Below are 25,569 nucleotides of genomic sequence, written 5' to 3' on the forward strand. Positions count from 1 at the left end.
TTTTTAGTAGAGACAGGGTTTTACCATGTTGGCCAGGCTGGTCTAGAACTCCTGACCTCAGGTGATCCACCCACCTCGGCCTCTCAAAGTGCTGGGATAACAGGCATGAGCCACCGTGCCCGGCCTTCTGAACACAATTTTCAACCTCTCAGACACTTTAATGCCTCGGATGTTCACTCCCTTCCCTCTTAATTCCCTGCATTTGGGCCCATATCTGGGCTCCTCAGTTCAGCAGTCTTGCTGCCTAGTTGGGGAAGGGTGGAGGGTGGGGGAGAGACTTTCTTGACTCAGCGCTGGCAGCAGCAAGAAGCCAAGCACATCAGAGCTCAAGGCCAAAGTACCAGTAACTGATCTGGGACTAACTATAGGATCCCTGGCCAAAGCCAGGGAAAAAAGGGCTTTCTCTTAAAATGGTAAGACTTGCATAAAAGATGCAAGGTTAACTAAGTCCACCATTATCCTGTAATGGCCTAGAGTTATGGAAAGTTTCCTGAAATTTGAACAGCACAAGTTGAGAGGCAACTCTTTATCTGGATAAGGGGCATCAGGTTTCCAACGACAAAACTGGTGCCCCTCATTTAGAAAAAGGATTTAGGTGCCACTTCAGGGCGCATGAATCCATCTGAGACAAGCAGTTTGGAAGCTGAAACGGGAGCACTTATAGTGATTTACAAGGCTCTGGGATAGACTGTTGGTCAGACATTGGCCAGGGTTTGGGCTGTTTCATGGAGTATATAGGCCTCATGGGTTTCCAGGTGGGGCTGGGACCATTGCTGTTTATCACACCAGGCAGGTGAGGATTGCTTTAAGTGACCTGTGGTCAGTCCCAGGTGGAAGTGGCTAGGGCCAGGGCTGTGAGGATGCTGAGGGGATGCCCACTTCATAGGACGGGTGCGTATGTCTGCCTTAGGCTCCCAGTCTTAAAACTCTGCTCATCTCCATTCCCACTGTTTCACTTGACTAAAAAAAACCACCTCTGCACAACCTTGTGAATGGACTTAACTCATTGTATGCCTGGGAATGGTTAAAATGCTACATTTTGTATTATGTATTTTTTTCCATGATAAGCAGAAAAATTTTAGGTGACACGCTCTACACAAAGCCAGTTCAGAGGGCCCATCTTCAAGCTCTGGCATTTTGTACATATCTTTAAGAACTGCTCACAGCAGACATTGGAAATACTGGTTTCCATGGCAATGTGCCTTTTTGAGATAAATTCTTTTTTTTTTTTGAGACTGAGTCTTTGTCGCCCCAGGCTGGAGTGCACTGGCCAATCTCAGCTGACTGCAGCCTCTGCCTCAGGTTGAAATAATTATCCTGCCTCAGCCTCCCGAGTAGCTGGGACTACAGGCACATACCACCACACCCAGCTAATTTTTATATTTTCAGTAGAGACAGGGTTTCTCCATTTTGGCTGGCTGGTCTTTAACTCCTGACCGCAAGTGATTCACCCACCTCAGCTTCTCAAAGTGCTATGATTGTAGTGGTTAGCCACCGTGCCCAACCCACCATATATTTCTTTTCTCTCGCTCTCACTCTTGCTCTCTGTCGCTCTCTCTGGCAATCTCTCGCTCTGTCACCCAGGCAGGAGTGCAGTGGCGTGATCTCGGCTCACTGCAACCTCCACCTCCTGAGTTCAAGCGATTCTCGTGCCTCAGCCTCCTGAGTTGCTGGGATTATAGGCACACATCACCACATCCGGCTAGTTTTTTGTATTTTTTGTGGAGATAAGTTTTCACCTTCGTCAACAGCGAAGGTGGCTTCAACCTTCTGACCTCAGGCAATCTGCCACACCTTGGCCTCCCAAAGTGCTGGTATTATAGACATGAGCCACCATAGGCCCAGCCCATATTTCTTTTTATTTGTTAAACACATACTACTTGGAAGACCCTGGCTCAGCACTAAGAATCCAACGATGGGTCAGATATGGTCTCTGCTAGAGACCAAAACATAGAGACAAAAACAGAGTGAACACTAAAAAATTAATTACAAATGGTGCCCAGGGTACAGGAGGAAACAAACCAAGGGCCGAGACAGAATATAACAGAGAAAGCCTATTTCATGGGGATATGAGGAAAGCATTTTTGAAATGATGAAATGCAAAGAATGACGAGGAGCCTGGAAAGCAAGGTGGCTCGGGACAGGGCTCCAGAGGGCAGTACCTTTGAGGATGAGAGCCGGGACAGGGAAAGACTGGTAAAAGTGTTAAGTAATACGTGAGCAATTTAATAGTGAAGGACAAGTGATTCACTTGACTCTTACCACCTGTGTTTGGCTCTGCTGTGTTCTAGGGCAAACTAATGGATAATAGCCATGGAAACAACCTTGGCATGCAACTATAAACACTGTAAGTAGAAAAGAATTGCTGTTTTCTTCCATTATTTACTATCATACACTTGTCCTTCCTAAACAGGAGCCATTGCAGGCCCTGCTGGCTAGCTTTTGCAGTAAGCATAGTTTCCAACTGAAGAAGGGAAGGGTCCCCAGGTCTGCAGTTACCATGGCAACAGGATATCCTGTTTTTGCTGATAGGCAAAAAATTAGCTGGACATGGTGGTAGACACCTGTAATCCCAGCTACTCGGGGGGCCTGTTGTCCAGGCTGGAGTGCAGTGTCTCAATCTCAGCTCACTGCAGCCTCTGCCTCTGGGGTTCAAGCAATTCTCGAACCTTAGCCTCCCCAGTAGCCAGGACTATAGGTGTGCACCACCACACCCAGCTAATTTGTTATATTTTTAGTAGAGAAGGGGTTTCAGCATGTTGCAGGCTGGTCTCAAACTCCTGATCTCAGGTGATCCCCCTGCCTCAGCCTCCCAAAGTGCTGGGATTACAGGTGTCAGCCACCGCACTTGGGCCTTTGCTCTTCCCTTTTTATATTAACTAGAATGGGTACGTGGTGCCTGGATAGGCAACAGCCATCCTGAGACCATGCGGATGAAAACTGAAGGAGCAGCAGGGCTTGGCATATTACCTCTGGACTTAAATGAGAAAAGATAAATTGCTATTTGATTGAACTTCCATAGCTGGCATTCAGTTACATGCAGTCTAACTCAATTCTAACAAAAAGGGCCAAAGTGGCCTTCACTGTTGACCAAGGCAACTGTTTCTTCAGCCAGTCAAAGGCAAAACTGATGGTGTAACAACGGCTGTTAGGTTGGGTGTTCTCATTGCCCTTCAGCTCCCTCAAACAATAAAATAAACCAAAGAAAGGCATTCTTCCAATTGAAATGCTTTTATTAGAATACTAATAAATGCAGATTAAAAAAAACTCACACACAGAAAAAGAAGGAGGAAAACACTCAGAAATGTGATTACAGGTTAGGCATATTAGAGGAAAAAGAGTTGCTCAGGGTATACAAAATGTAAACATTTTCCCTGGGATTTCCCACAGATGGCACAGTCCACGTGGACTTTTTTGGAACAAATACAAGTCTGTTGAGCCTCCAGGACAGCCTCTATGTCTGCCAACTTGCCACATTGAAAGTTTAAAGTTCCTAAGAATTTCTATGCAAAAAACAAAATGGCTCCCAATCCAGGCAACTGGCACATGTGGAAGCAAAATAACCAAAGCAAATCCATCTTCCAACAGTCAGCTTCAGCTCCCTCCAGCTACTGTATTTACATTTACCCTGACAGAGGTTACAAAGATATATATATACATAGTATATAAGACCCCTAACTTGAGGCGGGGGTGTGAGATGAAATCTTTCTTGCTTATAAAATTCTCTGGGGAGAGGCATCAAATCAGTCCTTTGAACTTAGCGAGAGAGGACTAAGAAGAGGCCCTCTTCTGTTCAGAAAACGGAGACTCATAAACTTCCATGGGTGGGCAGGTACAAACCAGGTGCTGATCTCCATATATGTCATCAATACGGGCAATGGTTGGCCAGAATTTGTTCTCTGGTTTCACGAAGGGCTGCAAAGGACAAAAGATGGAAATGCTGTGACATGTTCTGAGAGGTTTATCTTAGGAAAAAAGAGGTGGAAATGCTATTCCCACAGCCTAAGACACCATCAGGCCAACAAATATTCTGAGAACCTAAAAGCTAACCTTACATTACTTTAGTTTGGATATTTAGCTGACCTCTTTTAACATAGTTCTAATTTATTTGCCATGTCATTTTCCATACAGTTCAGTTGATTTAAAAGTTAATTTCTCATACGGTGCATTAAAGTAAAAATTTGAACAATTTTTTAAAAAGTATCATTTTGTTTGCCCTCCTCTCCAATGACAGCCATTATCCTGAATATAGGATTTACTATTCTCATTATGTTTTTATACTATCACTGCACAGATTCATAAATAGCACATAGCATAATTTGGCACATTTTGAGCCTTCTCCCTACCTCATTCAGGCACAGAACCTTCTCCATATAAGAATCAGGAGAGGAAGGTTGCATTGGGCGCCATCTCCCTGTCCCACGGTGGAGGAAAACACGTTGGTCCACTGGGCAGGACTCCTATTCAGTTTTCTCCCACTATGTTCCCTGTGGCTTCCCAGACCTGTGGTTGATACTCTGTGATCTTGCCTCTGAAAGCCAATTTCTTTGCTCCTCGTTTCTCATCAAGACCCACATTTCACAAGGTACCCCACATATGGCTTCTAAGGAGGAGGCTAAGAGTGTACACCCCTCAGGATACGAGCTGGCCCGTGCCTTCCCAGCTGGCACAAATTCAGAGAACTTACGAGAGGGAAAGCTGCCACCTCTCTGGAATAAGGCCGGTCCCAGTGGGAGGATGTAACGCAGGTCAGGGAGTGTGGAGACATCTGAGACAGAAACACAGAGGAGGGGTCAGAGCAATACACTTTTCTCCTCCCACCCTGCACCTCAGCCATCAAGCTTCTGATAGGAGACCAGGCAGAGAAAGGTGTTGTTTTCTTTGAATTTAGGGGGTACAATGTGATTTGTAATTGTGTAATATTTTAAATACCAGAATGTCATGGTAATAATAATCACATCTACCACCCAGCAAAATCTAATGAACATTCTGTCATATTTGCTTCACCTTCTAGAAAAAATTACCTATACACTTGGAGATGCCTGTGTGTCCCCTTCCCAGAGCTAACCACTCTTCTGGATTTGGTGTTTACCATTCTCATCATGCTATTATACTATTACTGCATATGTTAATAAACAGCATATAGCATAATTTGGCTCATTTTAAAATGTGGTATCATCCTATGAATAGTATTACCCACTTGTATTATATCTCACTATTATGCTCTTTAAAATGTTTATTGCCTTTAAAAAAAAAAATAGCCTAAATCCTAAAAGAAGCAGAAGTCTCCAGAGAGAAAAGAGAAGTAAATGACGGTAAATGTAATCATCTTGTATGCCTCCATTACTCTGTGAAACTCACAGCTAGCGAGGTGCCTGCCTTCTGCAAGTTGCTGACTCCTGCCATCTCCTGCAGGTAGGCAGTTTGGGAGCCTGCCCCACCTGCTGCAGACATCTCAGACTTGTTCTATGGCTTATGGCCATGAAGACCCAACCATAGCCTTCGTGATATTCTCCACTCCTGATCTTCCAGCTTAATATCTGGACTAACAAGAAACTTAGGACTCTGACCAGATATACAATTAACATGTTTTGGAAGAAGCAGAGTAATGCCCAGCCAACTCTTCCTCAACATGGGGCATAAACATTCATTCAGTCCAAATGCCAATCCAGTTTTTTTTCTTTCGTTTTTTGAGATGAAGTCTAGCTCTGTCACCCAGGCTGGAGTGCAGTGGCGCGATCTCGGCTCACTGCAACCTCCGCCTCCCAGGTTCAAATGATTCTCCTTCCTCAGCCTCCCGAGTAGCTGGGACTATAGCACGCGCCACCACGACGGACCGATTTTTTGTATTTTTAGTAGAGACGAGGTTTCACCTTGTTAGCCAGAATGGTCTTGATCTCCTGACCTCGTGATCTGCCCACCTAGGCCTCCCAAAGTGCTGGGATTATAGGTGTGAGCCACAGCGCCTGGTGCCAATCCAGTTTTCTCAGTGATAACTGCTCTAACATAAGAATATGTGTTTGTACAGAGTTTGTAATGTGAATATGTAATTTCATTTATGCCATAATCTCACTACATCAAACAGAGTCACAGAATGTTACAAATTCTCCAACTAGACAGCTGGAGGACAGCTTCTACAACCACATCATCCTTGAGTAATTTGTTCAAGATGATGCAAACTTCAAAGTAATAACTTCTGAGAACTGCCTTATTCTAGGGAAGAACATCATCTCCAGATGAGAGTTCAGGAGTTGCTGGTACACTGTCCAGACACCATTTTCTACTTTAAGGAGCATTTCAAGCAAAGTTCCAGGGCCTACGCACCTTCAGCGGATTGACCCTGGAGTCGATGCGGCCCTCCTCGATGTCAGCAATTTCCTGCCGAATGCTGATCATGGCATCACAGAATCTGTCCAGCTCTGCCTTGTCCTCCGACTCAGTGGGCTCAACCATGAGGGTCCCTGCCACAGGCCAGGACATGGTAGGGGCATGAAATCCTGCAAACGGAGACAGGAGAACTTGCCTCACTGAAAGTGAGTAGGCTACCCAGTTTGGAAGAAAAGTTCCCATCCCCTCTTACACTTTATCCTAAGAAAATGAGCAGATACCTTTGCAATTATATGTATTTTGGGATTCAACTCAATGCTGTTTTTAGAAGAAAAACTCAGGAAACAACCTAATATCCAACAGTGGAGGATCAGATAAGCAAATTTTACAGAGCACCCATACAGCAGGTAGACAACCATTCAAAAGTATGTAAATTTGTTAAATTGATTAAACATTCAAAAATATTAAGTGAAAACAAGCCACAAAATGATATCCCATTTCTAGAGATAAATAAAAGGACAGAGAGAGAGAGAGAAAAAGATGCCTTGAAGAAAACACAAAATGTTAGCTGTAAATATGGCCAGAAAATGAGACTGGGATTTTTATTTCACTTTGATTCTATTTTAGAATCCTTCAGTAGTTATCATATATTACTTGCAATTAAGAGAAATACAAATATTATAGCCTATCAAAAGTTAAATCGTGAAATAACAAGTGTTACAGACCCTGGAGCAAATCTTATTGTCCCCATTTTATAAGATAAGAAAACTGAAGTTTGGCCAGTATGTGGAAAGCCTTTGCCTTTACACTGAACATGCGCTCAGTGTGTTTCTATGTTTCCAAAGGTTTTCACATGTAAGGTGATGCAAGACACATAGTCAAGAGAGACTTCCAGGACAGAGGTCAAAAACAACATTTTCCATTTCCTATATCTTTTCTATAAACTTTCTTTTTTTTTTTTTTTTTTGTCACCCAGGCTGGAGTGCACCAGCACATTCACAGCTCACTGCAGCCTCAGCCCCCTGGGCTCAAGTGATCCACCCACCTAAGCCTTCCAAGTAGCAGAGACCACAGGTGCATGCCACCATGCCTAGCTAATTTTTGTTGTTGTTGTTGCAGACAGTGTTTTGTCATGTTGCCCAGGCTGGTTTCCAGCTCCTGAGTTCAAGCAGTCTTCCTGCTTCTGCCTCCCATCATGCTGTGATAATAGGCATAACCCACCACACTGGGCCTATGAAACTTTTAAAAGCCAAAGAGCAACTCCCAGGTTGATACACCTCTGAACTAATCTTGTTTCAGCGTGCAGTGGTTCTCAAATTCTGGTGACATCATAATTACATGGGGGTACTTGAGAGTCACATCTGCATGATTTAAGGAATTCTCTACCCAACATTTTATTTTAAAACGTTGAGGCCAGGTGCTATGGCTTACACACCTATAATCCCAGCACTTTGGGAGGCCAAGGCCAGTAGATTACTTGAGCCCAGGAGTTTGAGACCATCCTGGGCAACATGGCAAAACCCCGCCTCTACAAAAAATACAAAAATCAGCTGGGTGTGGTGGTGTGTGCCTGTAGTCCCAGCTAGAAAGCTGAGGTAAGAGGATCACTTGAAAAGAGGTAAGGCCTGCAGTGAGTCAAGATCACAACACTGCACTCCAGCTTGGCGACAAAGTGAGACCCTGTCTCTATTAATAATAGATAAGTTGAAAGAACTGTAGGTGAGCACCCATATACCCACCACCTAGATTCTATAATGCTGTTGTTTGCTTTATCACATACCTACTCATCCAGCCAACCGTCTTACTTTTTGATGCATTTCAAAGAACACTGCAGTCGGGCCGGGCATAGTGGCTCATGCCTGTAATCCCAGCACTTTGGGAGGCCAAGGTGGATGGATCACCTGAGGTCAGGAGTTCAAGACCAGCCTGGCCAAAATGGTGAAACCCCATCTCTACTAAAAATAAAAAAATTAGCCAGGCATGGTGGCGCATGCCTGTAAACCCAGCTACTCAGGAGGCTGAAGCAGGAGAATCGCTTAAACCCGGGACACAGAGGTTGCAGTGAGTCAAGATCATGCTATTGCACTCCAACCTGGGTGACAGAGCAAGACTCCATCTCCAGAAAAAAACACCAAAGTACACTGCAGTCATTAGTACACTTCACTCTTAAACTCTTTAGCATATCATGAACTAGAATTCAGCATCTGTTCACATATTTTTGTGATAAAACTTACAGTGAAATGCACAAATCCTAACTGTACCATTTAATGAGTTTTGGTAAATGACCTTTGTCACTCAAACCAGACAGGGATTTTTTTTTTTTTTTTTAAAGAGAACAAGCTGATTACCTATCAAGTATGCCCTTAATTCCATGTGTGAGCAAATTCAATCCAACATATCCTGCTATAGTGGTTCCCATATTTCAAAGCACCTGAGAATTTCTTGCAAAACCACAAATTCCTGCATTTGGACCCTGATTCAGGAAGGGAAGGCCCAAAAATCTATGAGTCATAAAACATGCCAGGTGATTCTGATAACTGGTCTGATAATTAGCTTGGAAACTGCTGTCTAAGGCAGTATGCCTCAAAGTTGTCTAAGAATACTCATACAGAAACTCCATGTTAAATATACAGATTATAATAAACCCTCTTCATTAAAAATTCACGTTCAGCAGGAATGCTTAAGACCTCGAAACTGTGTTGTCATGTTCATTGTTTTCTGACTTAGCTATTAATCTGGTCTCTCGTTTATTTATATATATTTTTGAGACAGAGTCTCTGTCACGCAGGCTGGAATGCAGTGGCATGATCTCGGCTCACTGCAACCTCCACCTCCAGGGTTCAATCCATTCTCTTGCCTCAGCCCCCTGAGTAGCTGGGATTATAGGTACATGCCACCATGTCTGGCTAATTTTTGTATTTTTAGTAGAGATGGGGTTTCACCATGTTGGTCAGGCTGGTCGCTAATTCCTGACCTGTGATCCACCCTCCTTGACCTCCCAAATGCTGGGATTACAGGTGTTAGCCATGGTGCTCAGCCCTGGTCTCTCATTTATTAACACCACGAGGTGAGTATCTACTATGTGCCAGATACCTGGACAATTTTGGGCATTTGGAGAAGTGTGGAAACCATTCTATCCATCATCAAAATAACATCAAGGTCGGGAGACAGAACATGACTTGGAAATACTGAGAGCCGCTCCTCTCCCTCCTTGCAAATACTGCTGCAGTGAGATGTGTGAAGTAGGCAAGGCATCCACAAAGAGAATGTGTTTTCCTGAATCGGCCATTATGTAATCACTAGCTAGGAGGCTGTCAGAGGAAAGGAGTTCTACTGTCAGGTGACAAGAGTTGCCCAGAGGAGATCTTGATGATGGGCTTGGTAATTTCATTAATGAAGACTTTCTCTGGCTTTCCCATTTATTATCAGAATAACTCTGCATAATAAGATCATTCATTTGAGAGAGGAATGAGTCACACACATGGGATTCCCATTATGATGCAGTAGTGAAACTATTAAATTTAAAAGATTTTTCTCTTTTCTTCCCAAAACAAGTCATTAAAACTCAGATAAGACTCCATATTCATCAAATGGCAAAGTTCTCCCCAACTTAGCCTTTCTGATAATTGAAAGATCCTTGATACTGTTATCACTTTAATATTATTATAATAGTAATATCAGCTAGATGTGTTGGCTTACACCTGTAATCCCAGGACTTTGGGAGGCTGAAGCGGGTGGGTTCCCTGAGCTCAGGAGTTTGAGTCCAGCGTGGCCAACATGGTGAAACCCGTCTCTACTAAAAATAAAAAAATATTAGCTGAGTGTGGTGGTACGCACCTGTAGTCCCAGCTACTTGGGAGGCTGAGGCACGAGAATCAATTGAACCTGGGAGGTGGAGGTTACAGTTAGCAGAGATCACACCACTGCACTCCAGCCTGGGTGACAGAGTGAGACTGTCTCCCCAATCCCCCAAAAAGTAGTATGATGTTAATGTTATAATATTTATAACATTGTTCACTAGGAAAATGTAGTGAGCTGAGCTGAATGAACACCCCTAACGCACAGATTAAGGGTTCAGGTCGTTCAAAATGCTTCAAAGAAAGTTTCATTTTCTTTGCGAAAACTACTACACATATTTCTTCATCTCTAGAATCAGCTGAAACAGCTATGCCATGACGGAGGTGGCTATAATGCTTCAATGCCATTCACTTCTACCACTTCTATGGGTTACTGGCTCTGCTTCCTTCACCCCTATACTCAATGCAACTCACTGGGATTTTAATTTTAATCATAAACCCTTCTTTTCTTGGCTGTTAATGGATTCAAGATGTGTATCTTAATATCTTCTGCAAGGCAGGACCAGTGCAGTCATAAGGAAACTTTTTTCCCTATTATTTTGGGGATTGCCAAGAATCCTGAACTCCCCACTTATCCCCCAGATCAGTTTACTGTGGTGCCTGCACTTTCCATCTGTGCTTTAGGAAGTGATCCACAGCCAGCATGGGCGGCAGCCTGAATGTCAAAAGCCACTTACCATAATCCTGGAGTCTCTTGGCCACATCCACAGCCTCAATATTTGCAGACTTTTTGAAGGGTCTTGTGTCCAAGATAAACTCATGACCCACATAACCTGTTCAGAAAAGCCATTCAACTCAAGATTAGCATCAGCTTACTGTTTTACCCAAACAAATGAATGAGTAATTTAATGAATAAGTACATCAGCTTTCTATGTGTTATCAGTGAGGACCGAGAAGCCATGGGCACCAAGTAAGCTTGTCTTTGGCAATAAAGACATCATTTAGTCTCAATACAAATAAAAATGTTCAGCACATTGGGCCCATGTGTCTGATATTTAGCTCACTACACACCTGTGAACCTGATTATGGCTAACGACAGATGGGAGGCATTAGAACGTTTTAAGGGAGGTGAGTTTATTTTAAGGGAGCTTATTTCTACTCTGCAGACCTAAAATCTACTTGCAACAGTTAAATGCATCGTATAGTCTTGATCCTTTTATGCAAAATATTTATAGAGCCATTGACCCTTTTCAGCACCTTTACCCTCAACATCAAATAACAACTACTTTTGTCTAAGTATAGATATGGATATATTAAACACATATCCATAAGACACATACGGAATTTTATGTGTTCTTTGAAGAACCTTTTGATGTTTTGGTTTCAGGCTGCAAACAAAGAATTAGAAATAAGCAGTGTCAAACAATAAACCATAAGTAACAAGGAGCTAATGAGGCCAAAATCTGAGAGTTCACTTTGTTCTACCAATGATATGTCCCTTATTTGAAATTATAGATCTTTATTTGAGCCTCATGCTGGCATTCAAAAAGTTTTGGATTTTCAGGCCAGGCACAGTGACTCATGCCTGTAATCCCAGCATTTTGGGAAGCTGAGGTAGGCAGATCGCTTTAGAATAGGAGTTCCAGACCAGCTTGGGCAACATGGCAAAACCCTATCTCTACTAAAAATACAAAAAATTAGCCAGACGTGGTGGCTCAGACCGGTAGTGCCAGCTACTCGGGGGTCTGAGATGGGAAGAAATAAGCAATGTCAAACAATAGACCAAAAGTAACAAGGAGTTAATGAAGCCAAAATCCCCTGAGCCTGGGAAGTTGGGGCTGCAGTGAGCCATGATCACATGTCTGCACTCTAGTCTGGGTGAGAGGAGTGAGACCCTGTCTCAAAAAATTAAATAAATACAAATATTTAGAAAGAGTTTTAGATTTTCAGATTAGGGATATTCAACCTGTAGGTCATAAATAGACTGATTCTCTAGATCCAGGCTACCAGTAGCTCCCCAGAATGAGCTACTGACCACACAACCATCATCAGGAATAAACCATTAAGTCAGCATTTTAACAAACAGACCAATATTCCTCCGGGGCTTCCCAAATTCCACAGTCCACCAACTGATGAATTTCCTTCCAGGAAAGTATCTACTCATGAGATAATGATGTACTCCTCCTTAACCCACTTTCCTCACTTTCAGCAAAAATGAATTCACTTACAGAGACTCAGAGCAAACATAACTTCTCAAGCCTGTGAAGAATAGCTCCAGTAATTAATAGCCCCTGAAGACAGTCTATGAACTTCTCTGCTTCTTATACAATGAATAAATATGAAGTGGGGTGGGGGGCCACTGCACTCCAGCCTAGGAGACAGTGAGACTTTGTCTCAGGGAAAAAAAAAAAAAAAGTAATTTTGTTTGAAAAATAAAACTATAATGAGCTTACGACTCTGAATATACTGAAACTGCATCTTTTTAAACCACGCTTTAAGGAAAAAAAGTTTTAAAAATTGAGACAGGGGCCAGGCATGATGGCTCATGCCTGTAATCCCAGCACTTTGAAAGGCCAAGGCGGGCAGATCACGAGGTTGAGACCATCCTGGCCAACATGATCAAACCCTGTCTCTACTAAAAATACAAAAATTATCTGGGTGTGGTGGCAGATGCCTGTAGTCCCAGCTACCTGAGAGGCTGAGGCAGGAGAATCACCTGAGGGAGGCAGAAGTTGCAGTGAGCCAAGATCATGCCACTGCACTCCAGCCCAGCAACAGAGTGATACTCCATCTCAAAAATAAATAAATAAATAAATAAAATAAAATTGAGACAGGGTTGAGTGCTCTGTCACTCAGGCTGGCATGCAGTAGCACCATCACAGCTCACTGCAGCCTTGACCTCCTGGGCCCAAGCAATGCTCCCAGTGCAACCTCCCAAGTAGCTGGAACTACAGGTATGCACCACCATGTCCAGCTCATTTTTGCATTTTTTTTTTTTTTGTAGAGATGGGGTCTCACTATGGCTAGGCTGGTCTAAAACTCCTGGGCTCAAGTGATCCCCCCCACCTCAGCCTCCCAAAGTGCTGGGTTTATAGGCATAAGCCACTGTGCCCAGGCAAAACATGCCTTCTAACAATGATGGAGAATAAATTTGTAAGGAGTGTGATTCAAAAGCAGAAAATTCAGCCGGGCACAGTGGCTCACACCTATAATTCCAGCATTTCTGGAGACCAAGGCGGGAAGATTGCTTGAGCTCAGGAGTTTGAGACCAGCCTGGGCAACAAGGCAAGACCCTATCCTACAAAAGATTTAAATTTAGCCAAGCATGTGGCACATGTCTGTAGTTCCAGCTATTCAGGAGGCTGAAGTGGGAGGATCGCTTGATCCCAGGAAGTCAAGGCTACAGTGAGCTATAAGGTGACTGCACTCCAGCCTGGGTAACAGAGCAAGACTGTCTCTTAAAACAAAATGCCCTGACTGTGACAATGATTGGAGGAAGAAGTCTAGTGGAAGCTTGCTGCTTGGAATGACACCAGGTGGCAGGGAGGGGAGGAGGAGAGGGACACACTGGGAGAGGAGTCACTCTTGCTGGCAGGGTAAGAGGAGAGTCTTCCAAGCAGAGGTCCGGTAATAGCTGAAAGGCACCATCCAGCCAAGCTCAACACAGCACTAATACCACAGTGCCATCCGAAGAGGCCCCCACCACAGCCAAGAGGTTTAGGAAGAGCTCCATTTTCTAAATGAGGTTCAGATGTTATTTTCTAAATCCACACTCTATTGCATTCAAATAAAAACTGTAGTGGAATTCCAGCATCTCTCCATCTCTACATGAGCCCTGGATGAAATTTCAACTTGGTGGCTGTTAGAAGCCAGATCCTAAGATGTTCTTTGTTTGCGACTTTTAGAAGAAAAGACACAAAAACCCGCTACAGGGCAATGTTGGGGCAATATCAAGTGGAAACTGTATAAACCACTCAGTTCCAAGTTTTAATGTTCACAGAATAGGTGTTTCTGCTGGACCTAACCATTACTATAGGAGAAGGTGCCACGTGAAAGGGGCAAGGAGGACAGGAGGGGGTGGGATGGCTGCCTAAGCAGGAACCACCGCCCCCATATGTTGATTGTCTTCCGAGGGTAAGAACAACATGGGAATGTGCTGTGGAAAAATAGGGATTCTCAAATCCCTCCTTGAGAGAAGGGACCAGACCTTACTTATCCCCCATCCTCAAGGTGGCTACTGAGGAATAAATGAAACTCACTAAGTAAATACTCTGTAAAGTTCTACTGGGCAATCAACGCTTGGTTGATTTAGCTGCAATCCACAGACTATGACTAACAGAATGAATCAGACCTCCTGGCTGTTTCCTTGTAGTTCAAGCTGAGAATGAGGTTTCCCTGAGAATAAGGTCAGGTAAGTGGGACAGAGCAGGGTCACTTGTGAGCCAAGGACTTGAGGGCCCAGCCCCTGAGGCCCCTGCCCACCCCTATAGCAAGGGCCACCTGGAAACCTCAGCAGGGAAAGGTATTTGCAGGAAGAGTTGGGTTTGTCTGATGCATATAAGAAATTAAAACATAAAGAAAACATTGGGATACTAACAAAGTCATCTTCTCCTACTAATGAACTCGATTCAGATCAAACAGTGACCTCTGCCTCCCACAAAATAGACAGCTATGGATTTTTGCAATTCTTCCTTTAAAAATGTATCATCTTACCTAGATAATTCCTTTCTTATTCTAGCAGAATATAGTCATGTGTCACTTAATGAAGGGGATACGTTCTGAGAAGTGCATTGCGAGCTGACTTTGTCATTGTGCAAACAACATAGTGTACTTACACAACTAATTGGTAAAGTCTGCTATATATACCTAGGCTACATGGTACAGCCTCTTGCTCCTACTGTACTGAATACTGTAGGCAACTGTGACACAATGGTCTCAATCTGTGTATTGAAGATACAGCAAAAATATGAGAAAAGATTAAAAATGGCACACCTGTGTAGGGCACATGCCATGAATGGAGCTTGCAGGACTGGAAGTTGCTCTGGATGAGTCAGTGAGTGACGGGCTAGTGAATGGGAAGGCCTAGGACATTCCTGTGTACTACTGTAGACTTTGTAAACATTGTACACTTAGGCTATATTATTTTTTAAAAATTTTTCTTCAATAATAAACTCAGCTTACTGTAACTTTTTTTTTTTTTTTTTTTTTTTTTTTTTTTGGAGACAGAGTCCCAATTTGTTGCCCAGGCTGGAGTGCAGTGGCACAATCTCAGCTCACTGCAACCTCTGCTTCCTGGTTCAAGCGATTACCATGCCTCAGCCTCCTGAGTAGCCGGGAACTACAGGTGCCTGCCACCAGGCCTGACTAAATTTTGTATTTTTAGTAGAGACGGGGTTTCACCATGTTGGCGAGGCTGGTTTGAAACTCCTGACCTCAAGTGATCTGCCCGCCTCAGCCACCCAAAGTGCTGGGATTATAGGCGTGAGCCACTACGCTCGGCCTACTGAAACTTTTTTACTTTATAAACTTTTTAATTTTTTAAAAACTTTCTGACTCTTTTGTAATAACACTTAGAACACAACCACATTGTACAGCTGTCCAAAAATATTTTCTTTCTCGATATCCTTATTCTATATGCTTTCTTCTATATTTAATTTCTTTTTACTTTTTAAACTTTTTTGTTAAAAACTAAGACACAAACACACACTTTTGTGTAGGCCTACAGATTCACGATGCTCAATATCACTGGCTTCCACCTCCACATCTTTTTATTTTTTGAGACGGGGTCTCTGTCACCCAGGCTGGAGTGCAGGGGCACCATCACAACTCACTGCAGCCTCAACTTCCCAGACTCAAGACATCCTCCTGCCTCAGCCTTCCAAGTAGCTGGGACTACAGGTGTGCGCCACCATGGTGGTTAATTTTTTTTTTTTTTTTTTTTTTTTTTGCAGAAACAGAGGTATCATTATGTTTCTCAAGCTGGTCTCAAACTCCTGGGCTCAAGCAACCCTCCTGCCTTGACCTCTCAAACTGCTGGGATTGCAGGCATGAGCCACAGCACCCAGCCCAAACTCCAACATATTGTCCCTCTGGAAGTTCTTTACGGACAGTAACAGACACGGAGCTGCCATCTCCTGTGATAACAATGCCCTCTTCTGAAATACCTCCCGAAGGGCCTTCCTTAGGCTGTTTTACAGTTAACCTATTTTTTTTTAAGTAGAGGAATACACTCTGAAATAATGATGGAGACCAGATATAGTGGCTCATGCCTGTAACCCCAGCATTTTGGTAAGCCAAAGTGGGTAGATCACCTGACATTAGGAGTTTGATACTAGTTTGGCCAACATGGTGACATCCCATTTCTACTAAACATACAAAAATCAGCCGAATGCCTGTAGTTGTAGCTACTCAGGAAGCTGACGCAAGAGAATTGCTTGAACCTGGGAGGCGGAGGTTGCAGTGAGCTGAGATTGCGCAACTGCACTCCAGCCTGGGTGACGAAGCAAGACTCTGTCTCAAAAAAATAAAACAATATTAAAAAGCATTATATAGTAAATTCATAAACCAGCAGCACAGTCTTTATCATTATTAAGTATTAGGTACTATATGTAATTGTGCCGTACTTTTAGACAACCCACCTCAGCCTCCCAAAGTGCTTGGATTATAGGTGTGAACTACCGCACCCAGCCACTACTAAATAAAATTAAACGTAAGGAAGTTTAAAATATGAAAAAATAAGCAATTAAAGAAAAAACCAATAGGATGCAGTTATATATATTTTTTAAATTTGGAAACAACTATATTTTAAGCTGTGAAATCAGAGTCGGCTGTGAAGGTGAGTGAAGCTATGGTAGAGAGAACAGATGGGCAAACACAGTTACCCTGAATGGTCAAGCTGGCGCTGTGGCCTGGGGAGGCATTGAGAACACTGGCTGCATATACTAAAACAATAAGGGCATTTTCACCTATCAAACTGGCAATGATATATTGTTTTCTTCTTGTTCTTCTGTCTAGTTCTCAGTCCTCACTAGGCCCCCGTGTGATGGTCACTCTCATGTTATCACTGGGAGATAAATTGGCACAAAGTCTCTGGGAAAAAAATTGAAGCCATACATGTCAGGAGCTTCAGTGCATTCATATCCTCTGACATAATGTTTTTATTTCTACAACTCTCTCCTAAGGAAATTATCAGGCAAAATTCTTTAACATTTCAAGCAAAGGATGCTCGTCACCACATTGTAATAAATGCAAATGAAAGGGAGAAAAACTACACAATTGGTTAAATCATGGGGCATCTATACAATGGAAGTGACACTGCCACTTTCAAAGAATATTTAGTGACATGGGAAAATGTTCATAATATACACTTAAGAAACAGGCCAAAAACTGTATTTATAGGCCAGGTGGAGTGGCTGATGCTTATAATCCCAGCACTTTGAGAGGCCGAGGTGGGAGGATCACTCAGCAGAGGAGTTCAAGATCAACTTAGGCAATAGAACAAGACCCTGTCTCTACAAAAAAATAAAATATAAATAAATTAGCCAGGTGTGGCAGTCTGTGCCTGTGTTCCCAGCTACGTGGGAGGATTTGTTAGGAGGATCACGTGAGCTCAGGAGCCCGAGATTGCAGTGAGCTACAATGGCACCACTACACTTCGGCCTGGATGACCAACTAATAAAACTATCTGTAAAATATGATCAACTATACAAAAGAAAGAGAAGAAGAAATACAGAAAATATTACTAATGGCTAGAACTGACTGATGGAACCACGGGTTACTTATGTTTTCTTTGTCATGCTTCATTTTCCAAAATTTCCATGCTGAGCATATATACGTTATTTATATAATCAGACAAAATAAATATTGAAGCTATTCCTTAAAGCCAATACATCAGCAGGATGCATTTCACAGAGCAGGAGCTAAACTGTATTTGAATCATTTAGTAGCTCCTGTCGCTTCTTTAGTACCCACTTCAGAAGCATTTTAGCATCTTGCTTAGAGGCATGTTGCCCACAACTGTCTTTTCTGCTCTCTGGGGAGCATTCTTAACCAGCACTTCTGGTTATTTGGTCCTGTTCGTTTTCAAACTGTGGAACTACCACTTTGGATACAGATTTATAAGGTAAAATCAGCCATAAATTAAAGATCACAGCTATAGAGGTACATTCCACCTGGGCCAGAGAAACCAAGATCCCCTAAGGGCCTCACAGCTGTTGCCCAGGTGCAGACAAGTGGGCTGGTTCCTGACGTCTGTCTCTGATTCAAGCTCCAGTTCCTGGTCTCTGTCCTGCTCTCACTCTGGGCCCGTAGCAAGGACTTGTACCTGATTCTCAGTTTCAGCCTTTCCCTTCCAGGGTGACTTTGTTCCTGCATCTATTTTTTTCTCTCTAAGGTATCTTCACCCTCCCTTCTCACAGCCTGTTCCCTGGTAGGTTAAAATCATACTGTTTTGATAGTTAAAATATAAGCACATCCCACTGAAGCAGCACCCTCCTCCTTCACTACCAAACTCCCCTCAAACGTGGAATCCTTCCCTCTCCTTCCCAACCTCCGTCACGTCTCAGCCCATTTCTATCCAGCGTCTGCCTCACCACTGTGCCCAAACTACTTTCAAAGGCTGCCAAAGGCTTCCTAATTGTTATAGACAAAGGTTCTTATTAAGACTCATAATTTAAAATCAGATGTCAATCATACCTCAGTAAAGGTGGAAAAAAAATCTAAATAAATAAACTTACGTAAGGTTAAGTCAGCTACCCGCCCTTTACAGTGTCTCTCCTTATTATGCGACATCACATGCATTTGTCTGTTGACTGCCAGAGAAACAAAGCAGGCACAGCCTCCACCCTTCTCCTGGGCCCTGCATGGGCATAGCCAGACAGTACAGAGTGGGAAAGCAGCTGCTCAGGGATGGGGTGGGGGTGGGGGCAAGAGGAGGGACTGTCTGACTCCACCGGAGAGAGGCTGCAGGGAGGTGGCGAAGCCACAGGGCAGCCGGAGGGCCAGGCAGGGGGTGTTGGGAGGCACTGTGCCAGGGGCTGCCAGGGTTCTAAAGCTGCCTCAGGTGTGGAGTGCCCTCACCAGGCACCCGACTTCTGCCTCCCTCTTAATGTAGCCATCTGCTTGAGGCGTTTTGTTCTGGCTTCTCACCTTCAATACTCTTTCCTGGGGCCTCAACACTTCCAGGACTCAGCTGTCGTGTTCTGAACCCACAGCCAAATGTGTAAATGGCTGCTTGGTTTTTAGTTCCCTCTCATCACTTCCAGGGTGACTTTGTTCCCCTGCCTACGATTCCCTCTATTGTAAGCCCTAGAAGCTAACCTGAAATCACAGGTGTGATCACAGGACTGTAGGTGTGAGCCACCACCCCAGTCCCATGCTACCTCTAAGCATGTTTACCCCTTGCCACTGCCTTAATGATTCTAACAGTCTCTTCATGAATCCTGATACTCCCCTGCTCAAAAACCTTTAATGGCTATTGTCCAGATCAAGGGTGAAGTCCAGAGCCTTCTAAGACCTTTAAAGCCCCATGCTACCTTTCCAGCCTCATTGTCATTTGCTCCCTCTCCCTAATCCCATCCTACACTCCAGACACCCAGGCAGCTTCCTTTTCTCTGGTTTGCTCCTGCATCTCTGCTTACTCAGGCTCTCATCTGCTACGTGCCTTCCAGGCCCATCTCAAATGGCTCCAACATGAAGGCGCTCTCAACCATTCTACCCTGCCTCTACCCCGTCTGAGTTACTCTACTCTTTCAGGGCATAGACATAGCACTTTGTAAATACTTAGCTCATGGTATTTATGTGCACATTTCAGTGTTGTGGACTCTATTGACCTGGGCTGTGTAGATTAAGAGACTAGGAGAGCCTTGCATATAGTAATACCCCTAAACTGTTAACTAAAGTGGAGTTATTGCCGGGTGTGATGGCTCATGCCTGTAATCCCAGCACTTTGGGAAGCTGAGGTGGGTGGATCACCTGAGGTCGGAAGTTCGAGACTAGCCTGGCCAATATGGTAAAACCCTGTCCCTACTAAAGATACAAAGATTAGACATGCGTGGTGATGCACGCCTGTAGTCACAGCTACTCAGGAGGCTGAGGCAGGAGAATCACTTGAGAATCACTTGAACCTGGGAGGCAGAGGTTGCAATGAGCCAAGATCGTGGCATTGCACTCCAGCCTGGGCGACAGAGCAAGACTCCATCTCAAAAATAAAATAAAAATAAAGCAGACTTATTTCCAAGAACACTACACTTTTTTCTGATATGTTCTAAGAAACAGAAGTCTCTAACCCATGTCAGAAAAGCACATCTAGGTCAAACTTGGTTTGGCCCAGAAAAAAAAACAAAGCAATGGTAGATTAAAGTTGATACTTGCCTCTTGCACCCTTGAAAAGAATTCTGTAGTGTTTTTCTAATCGCTTGGCCATGTAGTTGGCATTTAATATTGCAGTTTCCGTGGCTTGTTTAAGGCCCTTGCCTCCCATCATCTGCAACAGAGGGAAAAAGAGCTATTAGCCATTGAAAGGCCAAACCCAAAGGTCTAGACATCAACCAAAAGACACCCCCAGGTAAATTCCACTCACAAAGGAAGGCAGCCCACCCTGACTCTGGAGAAGAGAGGAGTGGAAAATTCCAACAAGGACATCTGTCAGATCCCTCTAAGCCTGTAATACATTTTTGTATTTTTCTTTTAATAGTAGTTTTATGTTTTCTATTATAGTATTGTATTTTGGGCTTTTTTTGTTTGTTTACTATGAATTTGAGAGGTCTTGATAATTGCCAGGAATCCCATGGGATTTTGGCCAGTATCTCCCATTGAAGCAATTTTGTATGGTTTCCCATTGTCCCTAGTCAAGGCCGCTTATGTTTATGAACTGATTCAGTCTTGTCCTGGTAGTTAATCAGTCCCTGCAATCATAAGGGATACACGTCATCACCAGCAGAGAGCTTTCAAATCAAGACTGCACCAATTCCGATGGGCTACTTTCTTCCCAGAGTACCTCACATGTGATAGTTGGCGTATATATTAAACACCTAACTAATGTAAAGAGAATGAGAGCGCACCAAAGAAAACGATAGTAGTACTTCGATATCATTAAGGGGGTCCAAAGTAAAAAGGGGCCACATTGCTCCAGGCTGGTCAAAGAAGGGTTCCTAGATTAAGAGACGAACTTGACTAGCAACTGAGAAATAAAAAGAATTTAGATAGGGAAAGAGGAAGGGGAAGGCACGCCAGGTGAGAAGAAAGGCGGAAATGAAGGCATGGAAGGGGAGGGCACATGACTGTCATCTGGGAGCAGATGTAGGTCAAGGCGAATTGTGACTCCATTTTTAAGCCCAAACCTTCGCTAGGAAGGACTTTGATGTCAGCCAGCCAGCCACTGGTTCTCAACCTATTTTGGATATTTTCAAAATATAGATGGCCCAAGTCCAACCCTACACATGCTCAATTTGGTTATCCGTGGAATGGGGCCTAAGCATGTGCATTCTGAAGGAATCCCCTAAGGATTTTGTGCAGGCTATTGAGAACCAGGTAAAGCAACAGGAAGCCAGGAGGGGTCTGTGGGTGCCTAGGGTGAGTCTAGCAGTCCTGTAGGAGTGCCTGTGAAATTGCAGCAGGGAGAGAAGTGGCTAATGCTAGAGTCCAGGGGATAAGTAACAACAGCCTGAAATAAGAGAAGGTCCAAGGTCAGAGGGGTAGCTTAAACTTTATTTAGTTTTAAAACTGGGGCACCGGCTGGTGTTCCAGGCATGTAGCCAAACCAAACTTGGGGCATTTATTTTCTATATGTGGGAAATCATCTCCAACCCAAATATGTTCATACAAATAACCGAGATTTTCAGAACCCAGAGATCAAAAGGGAAGTGGGAATTTGATTCTGCGTACAAAGAGGCAGACCTTTATTCTGATTGCTTGTGTTGTTTGCAAAACAACTTGAGTCTCATTTTTAAAAGCAAGTGTTAGTCTCTGTGGTACAGGATTGTTCTGGCTTCCAAGAAACTTTTCGTGAAGAATCATAAATGCCACCCTGTTCCAGAAATAAACAACCAGCTCCAGAGAGTCCTCTGGCATGATTTGCATAGCTGCGTTTTGGGGGTTTTGTTTCAGTGGGAGCCCCCCTTCCTTTAAAGCGGGGCACTGGTTTGGGGAGACTGCTCTAATTAGCGGCCGAACAAGTGTTCCTATTCAGTCTTGTCGGTCCAGGAGGTGGGCAGGCCAGTCTGAACAAGAACTGTAGAAAATCAACTCTGGCCCTGGTGTTTTTTGGAGTAAGACAAAGGAAGGAAGCCTGTTCTCTGACCGTCTAATTACACAAAGAGAACAGTGCCACAAGTCCTAAAGGCCGCAGAGCTCTGGGAAACCACCAGAGAAGCAAATTTCCGCTACTTTTCATCTTATCTTTCAAGGCCCCCCAAGAAATATACAGCAAAGTGAGATGTACTCCTAAAATTCATCCCAGGATCTCAGCAAAGTGGAGTAATTAGTACATGCACTGCTTTTCACTCGGATGGGGCTATATAAATCCTGCAGGAAACCAAAGGACGCGGCCAGAACATCCATGACTCATCGAACTTAGCTGTGTCTGGAAAAATATATCTGGTGCTTCAGTTTCTCTGATGTTAAACCCACTCCAGAAACCCAAAGGAAGTAGTGTAATGAAGGAGAGATGAAATTATTTCTAGCTCATCTCTTTAGGAAGGTTTCTTCCACCCAGGTCATCAGCAATATTCTTCGAACCACATCTCAGATGATAAATTTCTTTGTTTTTAAGCCAAGAAGGAAGTCTGCAGTCTCCAGCCCCCACCCATACCTGACATCCCCACCCACGTGTACAAGGCCTCACCTTGATATAAGCCCAGGAAATGGGCAAGATGGAACTGGAGCCCCATGGGGCGGCGCTGATGGTTCCCACAGGACAGGCATCCTCATTCAGCTTTAGAGAAATGATGGGATGATTGGGCAAAAATGGAACAAGATGCTTCTTCCTATATATTTTTTTAAGTGGAAATTCAGAAAATGTAAAAAGATTCAGTTTAATCTAATGGGAAGGTTCTGGGCCCTCCTAGGAAGCCCTGCTGTTAGCAGAGGAGCTCTGACATCGGAAGGGACCCTCCACCTGCTGGGAGGCAGATGTTCCGGGAGCAGTCCTTCCTTCCCTTCCCTTCCTCCCTTCCTCCCTCCCTCCCTCGATCCCTCTCCTACCCTCCCTTCCCTCCTCTTCCCTCCCCTCCCTCCCTCCTCTCTTTCCCTCCCTCCCTCCTCTCTTTCCCTCCCTCCCTCCTCTCTTTCCCTCCTTCTCTCCCTCCCTCCTCTGCTGGAGGTCCACCAGCCATCAGTGTCCCAGGACTCACCCAAGAACTGTGGTGGAGGACTTGGTAGAGGCAGGCAGCCATGAAACAGTGGAGTTCCATGCCCCTCCCTCCCCCTCCCAGCCCCATTCCCCTCTCCCTTCCAGGCCCTCACCCCTAGACACTTTCCCAAGATGAATGTAGGAGAGGCTGATGAGAAGATGCTCCATGGGCTGACATGAACATCATTCTCCCCACCTCCCTAAGCTGAAGCACTGGAGCCAACCAAAGTAATTTACATATTCATCAAAATGAATCTCACTAACTAACAGTGGTCAAAAAAAAAAAAAAAAAAAAAAAAAAAAAAAAAAAAAAAAAAAAAGAAAGAAAGAAAAAAAAAGACAAGAAAGAAAGAAAAGAAGAAAAAAGTAAGAAGGTCAAGCTTCCAGAAACTCTGAAAACTGGCTGCTTTGCATATTTTTGGAACACTTAAGCAGCTCAGGAAACAGCTGCTCTCATCATCATTTTCCCAAGATGAACTGGTTTCAGTGTAAAAAGTTATCAACAGCTAAGAAACACTCCTTCAGTCCTACTCCGGCTTCATCCAATTGTTTCTAGTAATAAGGTTTGTTTCTTTACTTATCTGTTACTTATCTCAACACCTTATATCTAATTCACTTTCAATGGAGCCATTAGCCGATTTAAAAAAAGAAAAGAAAAAAACTGCTTGGAAATCCACAAGTATGAAAGACACTTTCTAGTGCTGATATTCCAGTTCCAATACATACTCTTAGGTGAAGTTCTCTATTCATTATTCTGTTAATAAACCTGCTCTGTCTCAGTGAGGCCAGATGTTGTGGTTAATAAAATCTAGTTAGGCTTTTCTTTGGACATCCCCTAAAAGCACACATTTTGCTGCTCCTCCTCCCCCAGCCCCTACAAGTGCACTACACTAACAAGGGTATCCTCAACACATGAGGACTCTGATGGGACGAGTGGTGTATCTGGGGCCACTCCATTCCGTCTCTGAAGCCATTGTGAAACCAGCAGCCCAGAACTCACACTCCGATGGGTCCCATGCCAGGACCACCTCCTCCATGGGGAATGCAGAAGGTCTTGTGAAGATTTAAGTGTGAGACATCAGACCCAAAATCTCCAGGGCGACAGATTCCCACCTACCACAAAGGCAAGGGCCAAAAGCCAAAGTCAAGAGCTTGGAAGCACCCTCCAGCGTGAAGGCTGTGGCTGGATGGTGCTGCCTTCCCTCAGAGGAGAAGCAGGCAGAGCCATGTCCATGGTGTTCACAGCAGTGACCTCTAGACCAGCCCAGTTCTGCAGTCGAAATCTGGCATCCTATAGGCAGAGTGCTTGTGGTTGCTATGGAAATAGCAACTGACCATTTAGCCCAATGTAGATTTAAAATATGGATCCAAATACACAGTATCTTCCTAACTATCCACACCACGACAGAGAATTGTCTCTAACAAAAGAAAGAGCAAGGCTGAGCATGGTGGCTCATGCCTGTAATCCCAGCACTTTGGGAGGCTGAGGCAGGCGGATCACAAGGTCAGGAGTTCGAGGTCAGCCTGGCCAATATGGTGAAACCCCATCTCTAAAAAAAAATAATAATAAATAAAAATAAAAATAAAAAAGAAAAGAAACGGCAGAACCTCCATGCTGTTGAAATAGACATCTCTTCCCTGAGCAGTGCTACTTCCCGCTGCATGGTCACCTCTGGTATGATGGACCGAATGGCCCCTTTGGGCACAATGATGGTAGGGGCTGTAGGGGCACCAGAGAGGAGGCTGAACTGAGAGAAGGAAAGCAAGACTTGCAGCTTTCCTGAGATGATCCAGATACCAGGCACAATATCCCAGTAGCCTTCCCACCACTTGCATGTTAGGACTAATTTTGATGGTGGCCAAAGACACAATTCATTTATGCTACAGAAATAACAGACAATCCCTGGATTATACTTGTGAAAGGAATCAGAAGCAAAGAAAGAGTCTAAAATAGTAGGAAAAAAAAGAGGCTAGGCATGGTGGCTCATGCCTATAATTCTAGCACTTTGGGAGGCTGAGGCGGGCAGATTGCCTGAGCTCAGGAGTTCAAGACCAGCCTGGGCAACACAGTGAAACCCTGTCTCTACCAAAATACAA

General features: G+C 43.9%; 1 protein-coding gene and 1 long non-coding RNA gene across 2 annotated transcripts in view; one reads left to right on the plus strand and one right to left on the minus strand.

Moving 5' to 3' along the window:
* The window catches only part of LOC108288092, a 6,999-nt gene extending 1,345 nt beyond the window's left edge, over positions 1–5,654 (plus strand). The window contains exon 2 of the long non-coding RNA XR_001818582.2: positions 5,015–5,654. This is a non-coding gene — a long non-coding RNA (uncharacterized LOC108288092). The remainder of the gene's footprint in view (positions 1–5,014) is intronic.
* The window catches only part of GLDC (glycine decarboxylase), a 111,435-nt gene continuing 89,078 nt past the window's right edge, over positions 3,213–25,569 (minus strand). Inside the window, exons 19-25 of the mRNA XM_017506881.2 lie at positions 24,473–24,587; positions 22,966–23,107; positions 20,496–20,607; positions 10,862–10,957; positions 6,325–6,497; positions 4,688–4,768; positions 3,213–3,915 (exon numbers count right to left, since the gene is read on the minus strand). Of these exons, the coding sequence (XP_017362370.1) occupies positions 3,772–3,915; positions 4,688–4,768; positions 6,325–6,497; positions 10,862–10,957; positions 20,496–20,607; positions 22,966–23,107; positions 24,473–24,587 (863 nt within the window). The 3' untranslated portion in view covers positions 3,213–3,771. The remainder of the gene's footprint in view (positions 3,916–4,687; positions 4,769–6,324; positions 6,498–10,861; positions 10,958–20,495; positions 20,608–22,965; positions 23,108–24,472; positions 24,588–25,569) is intronic.

This window comes from Cebus imitator, unplaced genomic scaffold, assembly GCF_001604975.1.
Source record: "Cebus imitator isolate Cc_AM_T3 unplaced genomic scaffold, Cebus_imitator-1.0 Scaffold364, whole genome shotgun sequence".
In the NCBI taxonomy this organism is placed as follows: Eukaryota; Metazoa; Chordata; class Mammalia; order Primates; family Cebidae; genus Cebus; species Cebus imitator.